The sequence below is a fragment of the Paroedura picta genome, chromosome 9 (genome assembly GCF_049243985.1).
Source record: "Paroedura picta isolate Pp20150507F chromosome 9, Ppicta_v3.0, whole genome shotgun sequence".
Taxonomy (NCBI): domain Eukaryota; kingdom Metazoa; phylum Chordata; class Lepidosauria; order Squamata; family Gekkonidae; genus Paroedura; species Paroedura picta.
Window position 1 is genome coordinate 15,297,911 of NC_135377.1, and position 16,076 is coordinate 15,313,986.

The window sequence follows — 16,076 nt, forward strand, 5'->3', positions numbered from 1 at the left end:
GACCCAACAGTCAGTGGACTGCCTTAGGTTGGGCTCCTTCTCGCACTGTTCCAACCCTCCATGGTTTGTTAATAAAGGTTGTGGTCATCTTAAAAGCCATATGGTGGTTGTGTCTTCTTCCTGCCAAAAACTGCTCTCCTGCTAGTCAATGCAATATAGTACCAAGTCTCACACCACTGCTGTACTTTTCTGTGCAGTAGATGGCGGTGATATCATACTAACTTAATGTTGTAAAATTGTTTGCAGTATTTATGCTCTGCTCTGCATCACGTCTGATAGTCCAAAATACATACTTCAGGCCTTAGATACGCAATTTAGGCACTTCCAGAAGCAACTCTAACTGAATTGAATCCAAGACGAAAACTTGGCCATACTTTTAATTAAAGGCCCATTGGAACCGGATTCAATCCATTGACCATAGAAAGGGGGTGCTGGCCCAGTTACTATGGCAAAATCTGACCTTTTCATATTGTACCATCGCTGCTAGTTAGGTTCTAAGTTGTCACCATTTTAAATGTATCTTCTTAAACAGTTATTTTCCTTGTTCTTTTATTTTCATGTAACGATTACCCTATTAATCCCACCTTTTTACAACATTTTATTTATCATAGTATAATTCTTTATAATATACTAATATCTTCTATCTGGCTTGCAGAAGTAGTACTAATTCAGTTATCCTAATTTTATATCTGCACATTTAGCTTTTTTAATTGTTTGTGTTATTTTCCTTTCTCTTGGATACAATTACCAGTAATACTCTAAATTGTCTGTAATCCTTCTTGTTTTAATATTGTATGCAGTGATTGTATGCATGTTGTCTTTCCCTAAATCAAAAGCATTAATTCTAAATATTCTGTTCAAAAATCCATCCATACAATCTTTGGAAGAAAGCAACCCTAAGCAGAACTATTCATAGCCCTATGGAGATCTTTTCAACAGGGTTTATCCCAAGAAAATAGAGTTGCACTGATAGTGGTATGCCAGTTGATATCCCCACTAAATTATTATTCGAAGCTAAATGTAATTTTTTCATAAACTGTGTGCCTGCCTAACTAATCTTTCAGCACAAATTCCTCTAGATTGTATCTAAAAAATTATGCATTGATTTATTTGCTTCATTTATCATCCACTTTCCCCATGGAGACTAAAGACAATTTTTAAAAATTAGTTAGCCAATCCAGGAGCCTTACATCAGGACTAGGATTACTGATTTTAAAAACACTGCATAGTGTACCATAAATAATGTATAGAGAGGAATATGGATATGCATACTGAAATCCATGAGATGAAAATACACTTGAAAATGTCTTTTATGGGGTGGGAAATTCTGTATATTTTTATAGCTTGGAAAGCAGAATTATGGAATGTTACAAAAAATAAATTTGGGTGGAATAGGGGATCTTTACAGGGGTCTAGAACAGGTTTTTTTTTTGTTTTTAAGAGCAAATTGTACAGAATTTGCAGGGGAAATGTCTATCCTCTCCCCAAAGTCCCCCCTCCCACAGGAATACAGGGGCCTGGACAAAACACTCCCAGCCATCCTCATTTCCATTGTCTTTAAGGAGAAGAAATGGGAGGGGGGAGTGGATAAATTCAGAGCTCAGTTATAGTATTGCCAACCTTTAGATGATGGCTGGAGATCCCCTGGAATTATAAGCGATTTCCAGATTTCAGAGGTAGGTTCCATTGGAGAAAATGGCTGCTTTGGAATGTGGATTCTCTGATATTATGCCCCACTGAGGTCCCTTCCGTCCACATCTCCCCCTTCCTAGGTTCCACTCCCACAATCTCCACACATTCCCAAGTGGGAGGTGGTGAATCTGGGTCCCACTGGGAGAAAAAGTCAGCTTCAGAAGATGGTCTCTGTGGCATCACACCCCTGCTGAGCTCCCTCTCATCCCCCAATTCTGCCATCCCCTAGCTCTGACCCCAAATTTTCAGGCCTCGTAGGAAATAATGGAAAAAATATGTCTGGGTCTGAAACATTGAATGCATTTGTCCAATCTCCTTTAAAAATAGGGGTCTTTAGGAGAGAAGGTGGACTTGGTACCCTGCAGTCTTGGTGTAATTTGCACTATGAGCACCATTCCAGAACCTCATAAAATCCCCATTCCACCCATAAGAAACAGTAGAGACTAGGATTGCTGGGTATGCCTTGTCTGACTCTTCTGTCCAATCCCCTCTAGTCTTCGGGGATCTTTATGCCGAGGTGGGGACTTGGTTCCTTTCACTGCAAGGCACTTTATAGAGAAGAGAGAGTGACATGACCATATGAACATCTGCAAATTCCATCCATATTTGAATTTGAGAGATTGTCCAGGTCTGCCATTGTCCTCATCCCTATAACAATGCTGAGCCTAAAATATTCAAGTAGTTTCAACTACAGCTGCTGATGAATTTCACAGTTAGTAAATTTACAGTGTCATCCTAAGGAGAATTGCTCCTTACTAAGTCCATTGTCTTCAATGGATTTAGAAGGGCATGACTTTACTCAGGATTGCACTGTTATTTTCGTTGTGGTGACTCATAATTTAATTCAAGGCAAACATTAAGAATTTTCCCCCAACTCAGATTATATTCTCAACTGGATGAGAATTCATCCCTGTCTCCCAGATTGCAGTTGTGGAAGCTGAAGCCTACTTGAAATTCTGATGAGGTAGGACATCATATTAGCAACCATCTTTCCCCAGCTGGATCTTAAACCATCTGCTGGTGGTGGTGGGCTTAATCATTGGAATGACATGGAGGGAAAGAGTTAACTACCATGTCTGATGCTGCTGTCCTGGTCCATGTCAGGCCCTTTCTGGTTGCTTGTTCCTCTGAAGTGCATCTGAGTATTCTGTCCTGAATCTCACAGTTCATATGTAGCCCTTAGTAGCTGATCTTTTGCTAATGTATCAGGCTATCTATACAGATACAGATACTCAGCTCCAATAACCAGCAACTTTACTAGCACAAGAAAATACTGAACAACAACAATCAGAACTGTGGACTTATATGCATTTTTGGGGATCCCGCCAAGACACTTGATTGGCCTTAACGGTGGCCTGTAATTGGTCCATAAGTCAGATTGGCTAAGAATTCGGGGCTGGTGGATTCTTAGGGCACAGGATCCTAGCCTTAGGTCCAAGCTCAGGATTTCTTACATCCATTGAAAACCACATACACAACAGTATCATATATAAATTTGAAACAGAAGATAAAACTGATCATCTGATCTAAGAGAGGTTTCCAAGCCAAAACATCAGTTGCTCCTCATAAATGCATATCACTGTTTTAATAAAGCTTATAAATATGCATGGGGTGAAAAACTGCATTGAACAAAATCAGTTTAATAATTGAAATGCTAGACATGACAATTTTAAATTGCCATAGCCATGTAGCAAATGTCTTAGCGTTTCCTTACTGATATCAGCCATCAGTCATTGTGTCTGCTCCTGCTTTTACCAGTAATTATTTAAACTGTTTAAGTGACACTGACCTTTAGTTTATTCATGTAGTCCCTGACAGATTCTATCAGTTAAATGCACTACAAAATGTAGCCCCCTGTATTCATTACTCAGATAAGTTTCGTTCTGCGTATCCTCCAAGTCCTCATATTTGTATCTAATGAAATGAGCTCAAGGAGTTGATAATGTTTTCATAGGGGATGATGTATTGGCGGCTAATGGTACTGATAAAACTTCTCATCAATCATTTCTTCAAGCCATTAAAATACCAGCGGAATATCTGTATTTAGACGACAGTCTAATGTGATTATATTAGGCCGTCTAGTGTCTTGACCAAAAGTATCATTCATGTTTAGCCTCAAGAGCCAATGCAGTACCCTTCTGAATTCTTTCCATTTATGTCTGTCATTGCTGTTGTGTTTATTTTGTGCTCAATACAAATGAGGCCTCTTTTAATTTGAGGAGTCCCTAAGGATGATAACTGGCTTCATTAATGCCACTGACAAGAAGTCGTTCGACTTAAGAAAAATCTGTTTTGCTTATATGTGTCTTCGATGGGACTAAAAGGATGGACCACATTTTGAAGCCCTTGGGTGCTCCATGCATTTCTAAGAATCTTTTAAATCCAGATTCCAGTTCCACCATTTTTTTATCTCATGCTTACCCAGCCACAAACATATATCACTACTGGGTTCAAGGACGAACAACTAAGTCCAAACTTTTACCAGACTCACCATATTAAGACTTCTCAATAACTGGAGTCCTATTTGGTATCTCTTTTGAGAATTTCATTAAATTTGTGGCTTCCTTGGATATATTTGTATAGTGGAATTGCTCAAGTAAATATATTCTGTCCATAATTGAGGGTTTTAAATTTTAATGCCAACAGATACCAGCATTACTTTGTAGGTATGTTGATTAGAGTATGTTCATTACAAGACTACTTCTTAAAAGTTTCCCCCCCCCTTGATTTTAGAGTAATGACAAGTTAAAACACGAGTATACATTACAGTTGAGAAGGCAGGGAAGCAAGGGTTGAAGTGATTCCTTAAGGAGAGGTTTTCATCTTCATTTGGACTGCTTCCCTCGTCATGGTTCATACATGCAAACAAAAAGGAACTTCAGCAAAACAGTATTCAATATTCTGGTACTTTTCTCTCTCATTGTTACAGGTTTGATTGATTTAGTCTCTCTCCTTTCTACAGAAAATTAATAACTTATTTCAGGAAGTTTGGTGGGGTACCAGATAGGAAGTTGCTTGGGGATAGACAAGCCTTTCCCCCCTGCCAAGTATCTAGGTTCCCAATGTCTCTACTTACCCATGCCTTTGACTATTTGTAGAATGTTCGACTTCATACCTAACAACAAGAAGGTTCTGAGCCAAAAAAGACACACTGACTCACAGAAATATGGGCTAACTCAAAACAAATTATATGAGGAAGGTTTGGGATAATTTTGAAAAGCAGCTTGTTTAGTATTTCCCCATTTCTTCATCTTGACATGCATAATTATTTCATGGTCTGTGGACTCTTGGTGCCTGAATTGTGGTAATTAGTGTTTTGTTTTGTTATTGGAAAGGCAGGAAGAGTGTTTATGGAAGGCAGCTAGTAAATATATCCAGTGTGCCAAGACAAATTAATGTCCTTAACAAGCATCTCTGGAGTACCATATTTGTACATGTATAACACTTTAAATTTTGAATGGACAAAATGAATTTTGTAAAGTGACTATTATCAATGTATTTAAATTATTTTGTATTGTTAGCACTTCGTTCATTTTCCACTTTTCAGAAACAGATTTACTGCTGAGATTTCTTCCCCTGATTCAACTTGAACTATAGGATGGTATTCTAATAGGTTTCAGATCTATTGTATATTAATTGTATAATGTTCTATCTTATCCCTGCTCTAATTCATTATGCACCAAGAAACCTCTTTCCATGTTTTATGCATTTGTTTCTAGTACCGTGTGGAGGAATTTTAACTAAGCGCAAAGGCACCATTTTGTCTCCTGGTTACCCTGAGCCGTACGATAACAACCTGAATTGCATATGGAAGATCACAGTACCAGAAGGAGCTGGAATCCAAGTAAGAACCTGCACAGTTTTCTTCCTATACCACCTAAGGGCCACTTCTAAAAAGCTCTGAGTATCAAAAGGTCATTGAATACTTGAGGGGGAAAAGTTTTAATTAATTAACAGCTGTCACAGTAAGCTAGTCACACAGTTCTTTGTGATGATATTTTCTAGTGTAAACTCTCTCCCCCCCCCCCACTCATACCATGGGACAATTCACTGTCAAAGATGTTTCTGTTGACAAGTATTCTTATGATCTCTTAGAACAGTGGTTCCCAACCTTTTCCGGTTGAGGACCGCCTCTGGGGGTGGGGGAGAGCTACTGGCCCGGGCACCGCACTTGTATGTTTTTGCCAGCAGGTGGCAATAATGCGCATGTGCAGAGTAGCCACGCATGCATGTTTTCACCAGCAGGGGCGCTAACACGCATGCACGGCAGCGTTTGCGTCTGCTGGCGTGCCGGAGGCTGCACCTGCCTCTTCCCCCCCCCTCTCACAGCAAGAAGCTAGCCGGGCCACGAGCGAATTGGCTGCTTTGGCGGCCGCTTCACTCGGGGCCTGGCGAGCTTCTTGCTGTGGGGGGGGGGCGGGAGAGGCAGGTGCGGCTGCTGGCAGCCCGGTACCGAGGCGACCGGGGGTTGCCGACCCATGTCTTAGAATATATCCCATTTATACTTTGCAACCCATAGAAGCCAGCCATATTCTACAAACTAAATTATGTGAAAGTTGATTTATTCTTACAACTAAGACAGTGGGTTAGATCCAGCATCCTCTGCATGGGATGAGTGGGGGGGTTGGGGTAAACTGTTTCAGCCCTCAGTGTTGCATGCTACCTAATTCTCAAGAGTTTGATAATGTCGAGAACTTCATTCATGCTCATAAGGGCCAGGGATGTTGTTGGTCTGGCCCCTTCTAATTTGAATGAGGCATGGGACAAGATTGGCTGTGGCTATCAATAGCCCCACTAATGGACATGATGGTTGGAAGACACGTAAAGGCTCAGTATCTCTCCCATGCAGATATTTGCTACATGCCGTTGTAGGGGAAACATGGAACTAGCCAATCACTGTGTCATTGAATTGCTGGTCATTGTCCATGTCTTTGGTGTTGAGTGGCATCAACTAACTCTCTAGTTGACTGTACAGACTGTTGGCAGAGGGAGGATAAGGCAAGGGTTTGCAGGCAAGGATAAATGAAGCCAGTAGAAATTCTCAACCACTTGGAGTCAGGCAGAGTTCCTGAAGTAAATGTACAACTAAATTTGGGTCCAATAGTGCCTTGAAGACCAACAAAGATTTCTTTAAAATGTGAGCTTTTGAGTGCATGCACTCAGAGAAAGAAACAAGGATCATAAGAGTGTAGCTGTATGGAAAAAGTCAATTAGTAGCAAATTTGTAAACTATGTCATAACATCCAAATCATGCAGTATGATCATTCTTTGCTTAAATGCTGATCAGTTCAGGCCTCAGCTAGTAGTTGGCGACCCTACCCTAAACACATATTATCAAAAGGCTAGATGTTTGCTGTTTGTTAATAATGGGAAATGTCTGATTCATTGGAAATTTTATTGACTATGCCAGAGCTCAGACTATCAAAAAACGATATGGATTATAGAGCTTTATACTTCTACCTTTAAAGACAGTATAAAAATAGTCAGAGCATGAACAAGAGACTATTTCCCAGTTCTGCACACAGGCAAATATATACAAATGTATAAGATTACCTTTGTAAATGGGAGGGGAAAAAACCCTTTAAAAATAGTACCAATTCTGTAGATAAAAGCAGTATGTACAATTTTTTAAGCCTGTTATCAACCAGCTGGTAGTTCAGAAAGCAATCTGTTCACCCTTGGTATGTGAACACAATAATTGTCTTACTAGATCAGTGCAAATCTGCATTCATCCCAGTTACAGATCTGCAACAGTGCCTGATACCAGATGCTTTACAGAAAGATGGAAGAAATATTGTAGCAGAAAATCATGAGGAACGGTCTGCTCCCTCATAATTTTGTTTAATGCTCCCATTAGTTGGTATCTGGTTTACAGAGCATGAGGTTGTTAGCACTGTATGTATAAATAATGTTTCTGTAATTAACCCATGGACCTTCTGCTTTGAGGGTTTAATGACTAGGAAGTAGGGAAATAATGTTCTGAAAAACTACCCAAAAGGCCTTGCTGGCAGGGGCAATGGGACCTGCATGGACAAAAGCCATGTGGGACCGAGGGAATTAGGTGGCATTGAATGAAAAGGGTTGCTGGGTCTAATCCATTGGTCCGGGTGTAGTCTGGCATTCATTTAAATATGTTCTCAGTCCCAACTACCCTCCCAGCATACAGTCATTTCAGAATGTGAAACTCAGCAATTGCCTATTCTCTTGTCATTGCCTCTTAATCACAGGTTCAAGTTATAAGTTTTGCAACAGAACATAACTGGGACTCTTTGGATTTTTATGACGGTGCTGACAATAACGCTCCACGGCTTGGAAGCTATTCAGGTGAAGGGGGCGGGGGAAGAATATATTTCCAAAACTCTTCATTATGATAAACAATCAGCCTGTGCTACATTTGAAGCTACTAGCTATGATCTATCTCAAATCATATTCATGAAATGTAGAGAGGTGTTAAAACGCACCATCTTTCAAAATAAGTTAGCGTTTTTTAAAGGCATGGCATGTTCCTGGAATCTCAGCGATTTAATTAGTAAGCAGGACTATAAATTGGTGTCTGCAGGAAAAAAAATATCCGATTTAATTGCCATCTGCCACAAGACATATTGTGAATACAGGGCATTGTGTTATGTTTCCAGTATTTGTCTACTGTGGTATACCTCCTTGACCAATAATAAAACATTTAAGCAGAAGCTGAGTTTTTTAGAGATTGTTGTTAAAAAAAAACAACAACCCACCCTGCCAGAGACAGCCAAAGTTTCATCACCACCAATACTTCCCCCTCCTTATGATGTCTCTTTGATCACCCTCATTCTGTGGTCATCACCCCCCCCCCACGCACACACACACCAGTTGTCCTACTGAATATTTGGAACACCCTGCTCTGGATTGCTTAATAGAACCAATGTTTGTTTTTTTTCTTTTCCCCCCCTGAGTTTTCTTTTATTTTTGTTATGGGACCTATTTATTATTTATTTATTACATTTATATACCACCCTCCCCCGAGGCTTTAAGTAAAAAATATCTAATTTTATTTCTGTTGATTATTCAGCAATAATAATGGATGCCAAGTCTAAATGACACCAAATGATCTAACAAACCCTTTTACACTGGATAAGGTAGCTAAAAGGTAGCAAACCACATGGTAACAGCACAGTTTACATCAGCAAAAACAAGTTTTTCATCCATAGATGCTTCATATTAAAAGCTCCCCAGGCTAGGAAATGAGACAAAGCAGTTACACAGCAAAACTTTGCCAAAGACAGTATGTATTTCTACCAGATCTCAAGTTTAGGATGCTTAGGGCTGATCCTGCATTGAGCAGGGGGTTGGACTAGATGGCCTGTATGGCCCCTTCCAACTCTATGATTCTATGATTCTATGAAGTCTTCATACACAAAATTTTGCAATGACATATAGCTGGCTTCATTGCAGCACTGGTATACAGATACGTGACCATTGTTTCCACAGGAACAACAATACCTCCTCTTCTCAACAGTACATCCAACAACTTATACTTAAACTTTCAATCGGATATCAGTGTGTCGGCTGCCGGATTCCACCTGGAGTATACAGGTAATGTACTTGCAATATATATTACAACTGGATAATCATTTCGGAGACAGAACAGTCAGTTGCCCAGATGTTGACTGGACAGCCACTTGGCCCAAGTGGCTCTTCCTGTGTTCATCAGGCCACCTGAAATGAATCCTCTGAAACAGAAGTGGAGTCCTGCAAAGATAATGATTGAAGCGAGAGACTTTGTATAATGTCTTGAATCCCAGAATGAGTTTTGAACAGTCTGGGCCAGACTGCAACTATGGAATGCAGTTGGCGATCAGTAATACAGCACTGCGATCGCTAAGTAGCCATACGCTTGAATGTAGGTGGGGAAAAGTATTCATGACATGTGTATTCATGGCATATAAGATACAATAAAAATGAAATGGAACACTGCATGCTGGGTTTTGCAGTGAGCAAAGAAAAGATTATTGGAGGATAAAAATCTGTCCGAGAGATATCGCCTTCATTATTATCTATTTCGCTGTACGATTATTGTTGGTACTGAACTTTGGATTGTAGTTGTGATATTTGTAATGTAACAACAGCGTTTCAGGGGCATCTTCCTTTTCTGCTGATTATTAGATTTCAGGAAACCCCAATGTAAATTGCTTTTAAAAATAGTGCCGGGGGTGGGGGGGATGGCACCTGAGTTGTGTCTGCCAGGAGATCTGTGGCAACAATAGTAAGACAAAACAGCCCACCCCCATTCACAGTGTTTTTTTACCTGCTAGCCAAAGTGTATGAGAAAGATGTAGCCCTTCCTGCTGCCATACTGTACTTGGTTGCTGATCTACCCCCATCTCTCTCTCTCTCTCTCTCTCTCTCTCTCTCTGTTTTTAAGTGAGTCACATGCCAAATGTGTTTGGTTGGGGTTTCCTTCACCCCAACTTGTGTTTAACTTATCTATTCAGACCATTGCTTTCATCGGTGCAACTGTTGACACTGCAATTTATCGGCCAGATGCTCTTAAAACTTACTATGGTAGAAAAGCATTCATCATGAGTCAATAAAGTCAGAGCCCAGTAGCACCTTTAAGACAACAAAGATTTATTCAAGGTGTGAGCTTTCGAGTGCAAGCACTCTTCCACAGACTATGAACTGACCATCATGACATATGTATTCCCACTGTAATGATGGCCAGTTCATAGTCTGAGGAAGAGTGCTTGTACTTGAAAGCTCACACCTTGAATAAATCTACTGGACTCTGATTTTATTTTGCTACTTCAGACCAACATGGCTACTCACTTGAATCTATCATGAGTCAAGGAAGAGAAGGGCAGGACAGACAGATTTGGAGAAGGAAGAGGAGTACAGTTAGCATGAGGAGACTTTCAGCTGTCGCTGCTATGAATACATAGCAGTGTACCTAAAGAAATCAGTCAAAGTAATTTCTAAAAAGGAGCATAAGGATCTTGTTCATTCTGATGAAATTGTGTGATGGCTCAGACACTGAGCCATAGATTTCCATTGAAAAGAAGAAGAAGAAGAAGAAGAAGAAGAAGAAGAAGAAGAAGAAGAAGAAGAAGAAGAAGAAGAAGAAGAAGAAGAAGAAGAGTTGGTTCTTATATGCCGCTTTTCCCTACCAGAAGGAGTCTCAGAGTGGCTTACAGTCGCCTTTCCTTTCCACTCCCCACAACAGACACCCTGTGAGGTGGGTGAGGCTGAGCGAGCCCTGATATCACTGCCCGGTCAGAACAACTTTATCAGTGCTGTGGCGAGTCCAAGGTCACCCAGCTAGTTGCATGTGGGGGAGCGCGGAATCGAACCTGGCATGCCAGATTAGAAGTCCACACTCCTAACCACTACACCAAACTGGGGGATCCCATTGATATCTTTTTCTTTTACGCAACAGTTTTGTATTTTTAACAAATTGGTTAATCAGTAGCAGCTGGCTAATTGGACTAGCAGCAATCATATTTTGAGATTAATTGGATTCCAAGCTATATTAATGTCCTTGTAGCTGCTTTGCAGCCCTTTGATCACCTATTTTTCAGCTGAAATGGGTATGAGCTGCCAATATGAATTTTTAAAACAAACTGCTGCAGAACGACACAGTTAATATCTGTCATTTTAACAATCACCAGCTGACAAGAACATCCATAAAAATACAGATAATGACTAAAAAAAATTAAAAAGTAAGTGGTTGTTTAAAGAATTATGTAGCTTGACTGTGCTTCCTCCTGTTTCATTTGGAATTATTCATTTTTACTGACGGCATTAATAATGGAATAATGGAAAAGGATATTTGTGAACAATTACTGGGAGAGGAGAAAAGCAAAAGATACCTGCACATTTCTCAGTGTTTTATGAAACTCTTTCTTTTTCTCCATGAAAAGAAGTTAAGCTTTTGCCAGCACAGCATCAGACCCCTAAATCACAAACATGGTGACCAAAAATGTGTTGTGTTCAGCTCTCTTTTCATAAAGAACATATCCCAATGAGTGTGATTGTGGCTCAGTAGCAGGCTACCTATTTTGCATGCAAACAGTTGAAGGTCCATCCGTGGAACCCAGTTAAAAGACCAGCTAGTGGGTGATGTGAATGACTAGAGAGCCTGGAGCAGGGATTTCCAACCACGGGTCTGTGTACTCCTGGGTATGAGAGTTCTCAAGGGGGTCCGTGGGAGCTCTGAAGTGAATGGTATTGGGGAGGTGTCTGGGCTGTCTTCTTAGCTCCTGCTCTTCTTTCTAGGCTACTTGAGGCAGAGTCACTACAGTAGTAGTAAGGGCAGGGAGACTGAGCAAAAGGAGTGCTAATGGAGCTGGGAGTAATGTCACTTCTGGGGGTGTGATCAGCTGACATCACTTCCAGGGCTCCTCAAAGTCTAAAAAAACTATTCCAGGGGTTTTTACATGGTCAAAAAGTTGAAGGCTGCCCTGGAGACCTGCCAATCAGAGTAGACAGTACTGATCTTCATAGATCAATGGCCTGACGCAGTAGCCTTCTTCATGTTACAGTGAACACACATATATCCTGAAGAGCCAACACATGTTCACTTTACAAATGAAACCATGAACCACTACCTGGGTAAATCTGAAATTTAAATTAGACATTCTGCTGTTCATGTGTTGAAAGTAACATGAACATTATTCATAAAGGATAATCAAATATACACTGTACATGGATTGGACTGTATTCACTGTAACTTGTGAACATGGCACATATAAGGCAGCCTTGTGTTTGTATGTGTCTCATAACTGGCATTGAGATATTTGACCAATCACAATGATAGACTTTTGGGAATTGAAACCTCTCCTGTGATCTGTAATCACCCCCCCCCCGTTGGACTTCCAATGTCCTTTGTATGTATGTGTGTTTTCTCACTTTCAGTTTGGAGTCAGGGTGTGTGTTCATATCCCTTTTACTGTCTCAAGATCCAGGGATATCTTTCTTCCTTCCCTACAAACTCCCTGGCTTCTTGTTTCTGTTCTAGGAAGCTTAGGTTTCTTTGTGACCATTAAATCTGATGACAATTTTTACAAGATACAATTATGTGGGAAAACGTTGACATCATTAATGGGTTGTTTATAGATTAATTATCCCAGAATGCCAGCTCTTTAACTCGCTTCTGATTTGTTTTTGGCTCAAGGGACAAATCACACTTATTCTACATTTAATCCGGCAATCACATTTGCCACAAGGACGGTGAAGCAAACATCCATGTTTTTGAAGCAAACTAAGTTCTGAATTATAAGTAAAAACAGTATTTTTAAGTATCTGCTGTATAGAGCTGCAGTCCAACTCACAACCCCCTAGTGCAGGTTTGCCTAAACTGTGGCTTTCCATATGTCCATGGACTATGACTCCCATGAGCCCCTTGGCAAGTTATATATAAAGTAACTTGTTCAGCTATGCAGAGATTAGTTAGAACTCAATACATTTGCTGTCATAAACCGTAGTAGACATACAAGTGTTGTCAGATTCCATAATGTTTAACAATGATCTCCACTATGCTTTATGATGTTTCATATATATTAGTAAATAAAACAATTCACATAACCAGCTCTGACCCTGGACATCAAGGGTGTCAGTTGCCCCTGCCGGTGAGTTCCCTTCCTGGGGGCTTCCAGCCTGCAGACTTTCCTGGGGGCAGGGAGAGGCCATCCAGAGTTCTTCCACCCCCCCACCCCCCAATCTAGTGCCTGTTGTATTCCTGAATGCAATGGGCTTGGCCCCTAGTCTATAATAATTCATAGCTGATTACCTGAGGTCATTAGATCAGAAGGTAGTAAGGCAATATCCAGGGAGCCAAAGTGTACCAGATCTAGAACAAAGCCTCTGTCCTCTCCAATATATTGAGCTAGTTTTGTGCAGGTGGGTGACACCTCAAAATTTTGTTTCATTTACTAGTTTCATTTACTTTATGCGTGAAATCAGCATGAAGTAAGTTCTACTGAGGAAGTAATTTGTAAATCAGCCTAAGCCCACAAGTGAAAAGCGGTATAAAAATGTAATAAATAAATGAATAGCAGGGTTCCACAAGCCCTCTTGGTGTGCCCCCCCCCCAAGAACTGACCATACAGTAACTTGGGCAAGGAACTCAAATACTGCTACAATTAATTCAAATAGAAGCTACAATTAAGTCAAATAGAATTAAAGTGGAATTCTGTTAAATGAGTGCTGTAAAACATTATTCTCCTTATAGGGTTTTAGTAATAGCTGTGCTAACTTTCAAAAATGACATTAAGATAAATAGTTTAAAAGAACCTTTATGAAAGCTCCCTAGGTTATATTTATAAAGTTACAAATAGTCCTAAGTATTTGTTGCTGTCTAAACTATATTTGAAAAATGTCTTTTTTTTCATTTTTTAATTGGCATCTATGACTTGACCAGGAGGTACTTTTCATGCAATTTTTTCTGACATAGTCAACGTGGGAATCCTTTTGCAAGTGTGCTTGCCTAGTTTAAGCCTACTTTAATGCTGGCTTAACAATCAGAAGTCATCTTTTGTGTTGAATATTTAAACATCGTGTTAAATTTTAAACACTCAAGCTCTTTATTTTTATGATTATTAAAATTGTGTTTAAGTCCATTTCTGAGGCTTGTATTCCATAAAAGAGTTTGTTCCTGCAGTTTTTGGATATGCTGCAAAATACTGCTTGAAATTTGTTTCCCAGATTATTTTCTCCCTTGGAAATCGCTCTAGGATTTTGTTTTCCCTTATGAAATCTATGAAATGGAGAGAGAGAGAGAGAGAGAGAGCAGTAATTCAGTAGACAATTCTTTATCTTTATTTCATGTGAGGCTAGCTGTGAGATGCACTAGATCTTGGTGGCATGCAGATTAAGGTTATATGGCCTGAAAGAGATCATAGGATCCATGGCAGCATTTGGAGATTGTTTTGGGAAATTTGGTGCGGAACAGGTTACAAGAAGCAAGAAAGTCTAAAAACAATTACTTTCTAGCTTTTCATCTGTTAACACTCTCACTCAGTAAACACTCATCCATCTAATGAAAAATTAATAGCAACATTCTTTGTGTGTTTAAGAATCCTTGACTAATAATTGAGGGAATATATTTTGTCATTGTTAAGTTTTTTAACTTTTCACAGCTATAGGTTTGGACTCTTGCCCTGAACCACAGACCCCAAACAGTGGTATTAAAATAGGAGACAGGTACATGGTTGGAGATGTGGTTTCCTTCCAGTGTGATCAGGGATATTCTCTTCAGGTAAGTTTGAATTAATAAAACTGCCAAATATATATATAGTCATTATGATGTGGCAAAGTCACATAACCTAAAACAGGTTTTCTCAACCAGGGTTTCATAAAATTTTGGGGTTTCTTCATGGGCCTGGAAGGGTGGGAGTTAATTAATTTTTAATATATATATATATTTAAAAAAATTTAAAACATTTGTCAGGTGATATGACCAGCCTGCCCCCCCCTCAAAATGGCCAATGATAGATCTGGATCATGATAATTCTGGGGTTTCTCAAAGCCTGAAGAATTTTCCAGGGTTTTTTCAGTGGTAGGAAAGTTCAAAAAGGCTGACCTAAAATATTGTAGTTTTTGAACATTTGTTTTAATATTATTGTCCTTTTTTTCAAAAGAGCAGCAAGTATGTCTGCCAACCTCAAGATGGGGCTATGAGATCTTCTGAAATTACAAGTGATTTTCAGACTACAGAGATAAGTCTCTCTGGAGAGAATGGCTACTTTAGAGGATGGACTATCAAATTATATCTTGAGGTCCCTCCCCAAACCCCACCCTTCCCAACTCTAAATCTGCAATTTCTCAACCCAAGTTGAAAATTCTAGAAGATGAGCATTGGTAAAGTTGGATGGTTTTGTTTTGGATGGAATTTAACTCTTTCCAAACATAGCATGTTAGAATCTCACACCCAACATAAGGATGTGCTAATTTTATTTAATAGATTTTAATGGCCATATGGGAATGATTTTCAGAGTCTGATCAATAAGAGAGGTGAAAAAAGCAGGAAAAAAGTGACAATATAGTACTTCTTTCTAAATCATGATTTTATACAAGGAGGTTTACATGTGAAGGATTTGTAAACAGCAGTTATTGGAAAAACAACACATTACACTACAGCAGCATCTGTTACATTCCTGATGGATCCATCTCCCTTGCAAAGTATTCCGGGGAGACAGTGCTTTGCATTCCTTCCTTCCTTCCTTCCTTCCTTCCTTCCTTCCTTCCTTCCTTCCTTCCTTCCTTCCTTCCTTCCTTCCTTCCTTCCTTCCTTCCTTCCTTCCTTCCTTCCTTCTAGGCTAGAAGGGATGGGAATCACTGCTGTTCTCCTAGTACTTTTAGGTCACCGAGCTACGTCACCCTCCTTCTTTCTGTGATGGACTCTGAATCTG

At 39.8% G+C, this 16,076-nt stretch overlaps 1 protein-coding gene across 8 annotated transcripts in view; it reads left to right on the forward strand.

Moving 5' to 3' along the window:
* CSMD3 (CUB and Sushi multiple domains 3) overlaps positions 1 to 16,076 on the forward strand; it is a 675,220-nt gene that overhangs the window by 524,983 nt on the left and 134,161 nt on the right. For 7 of the 8 annotated variants that reach the window (XM_077351631.1, XM_077351635.1, XM_077351634.1 and 4 more), the window contains 4 exons: positions 5,412 to 5,536; positions 7,920 to 8,016; positions 9,160 to 9,264; positions 14,805 to 14,923. In XM_077351631.1, the coding sequence (XP_077207746.1) occupies positions 5,412 to 5,536; positions 7,920 to 8,016; positions 9,160 to 9,264; positions 14,805 to 14,923 (446 nt within the window). The remainder of the gene's footprint in view (positions 1 to 5,411; positions 5,537 to 7,919; positions 8,017 to 9,159; positions 9,265 to 14,804; positions 14,924 to 16,076) is intronic. The other variant, XM_077351632.1, reaches the window with a different exon arrangement.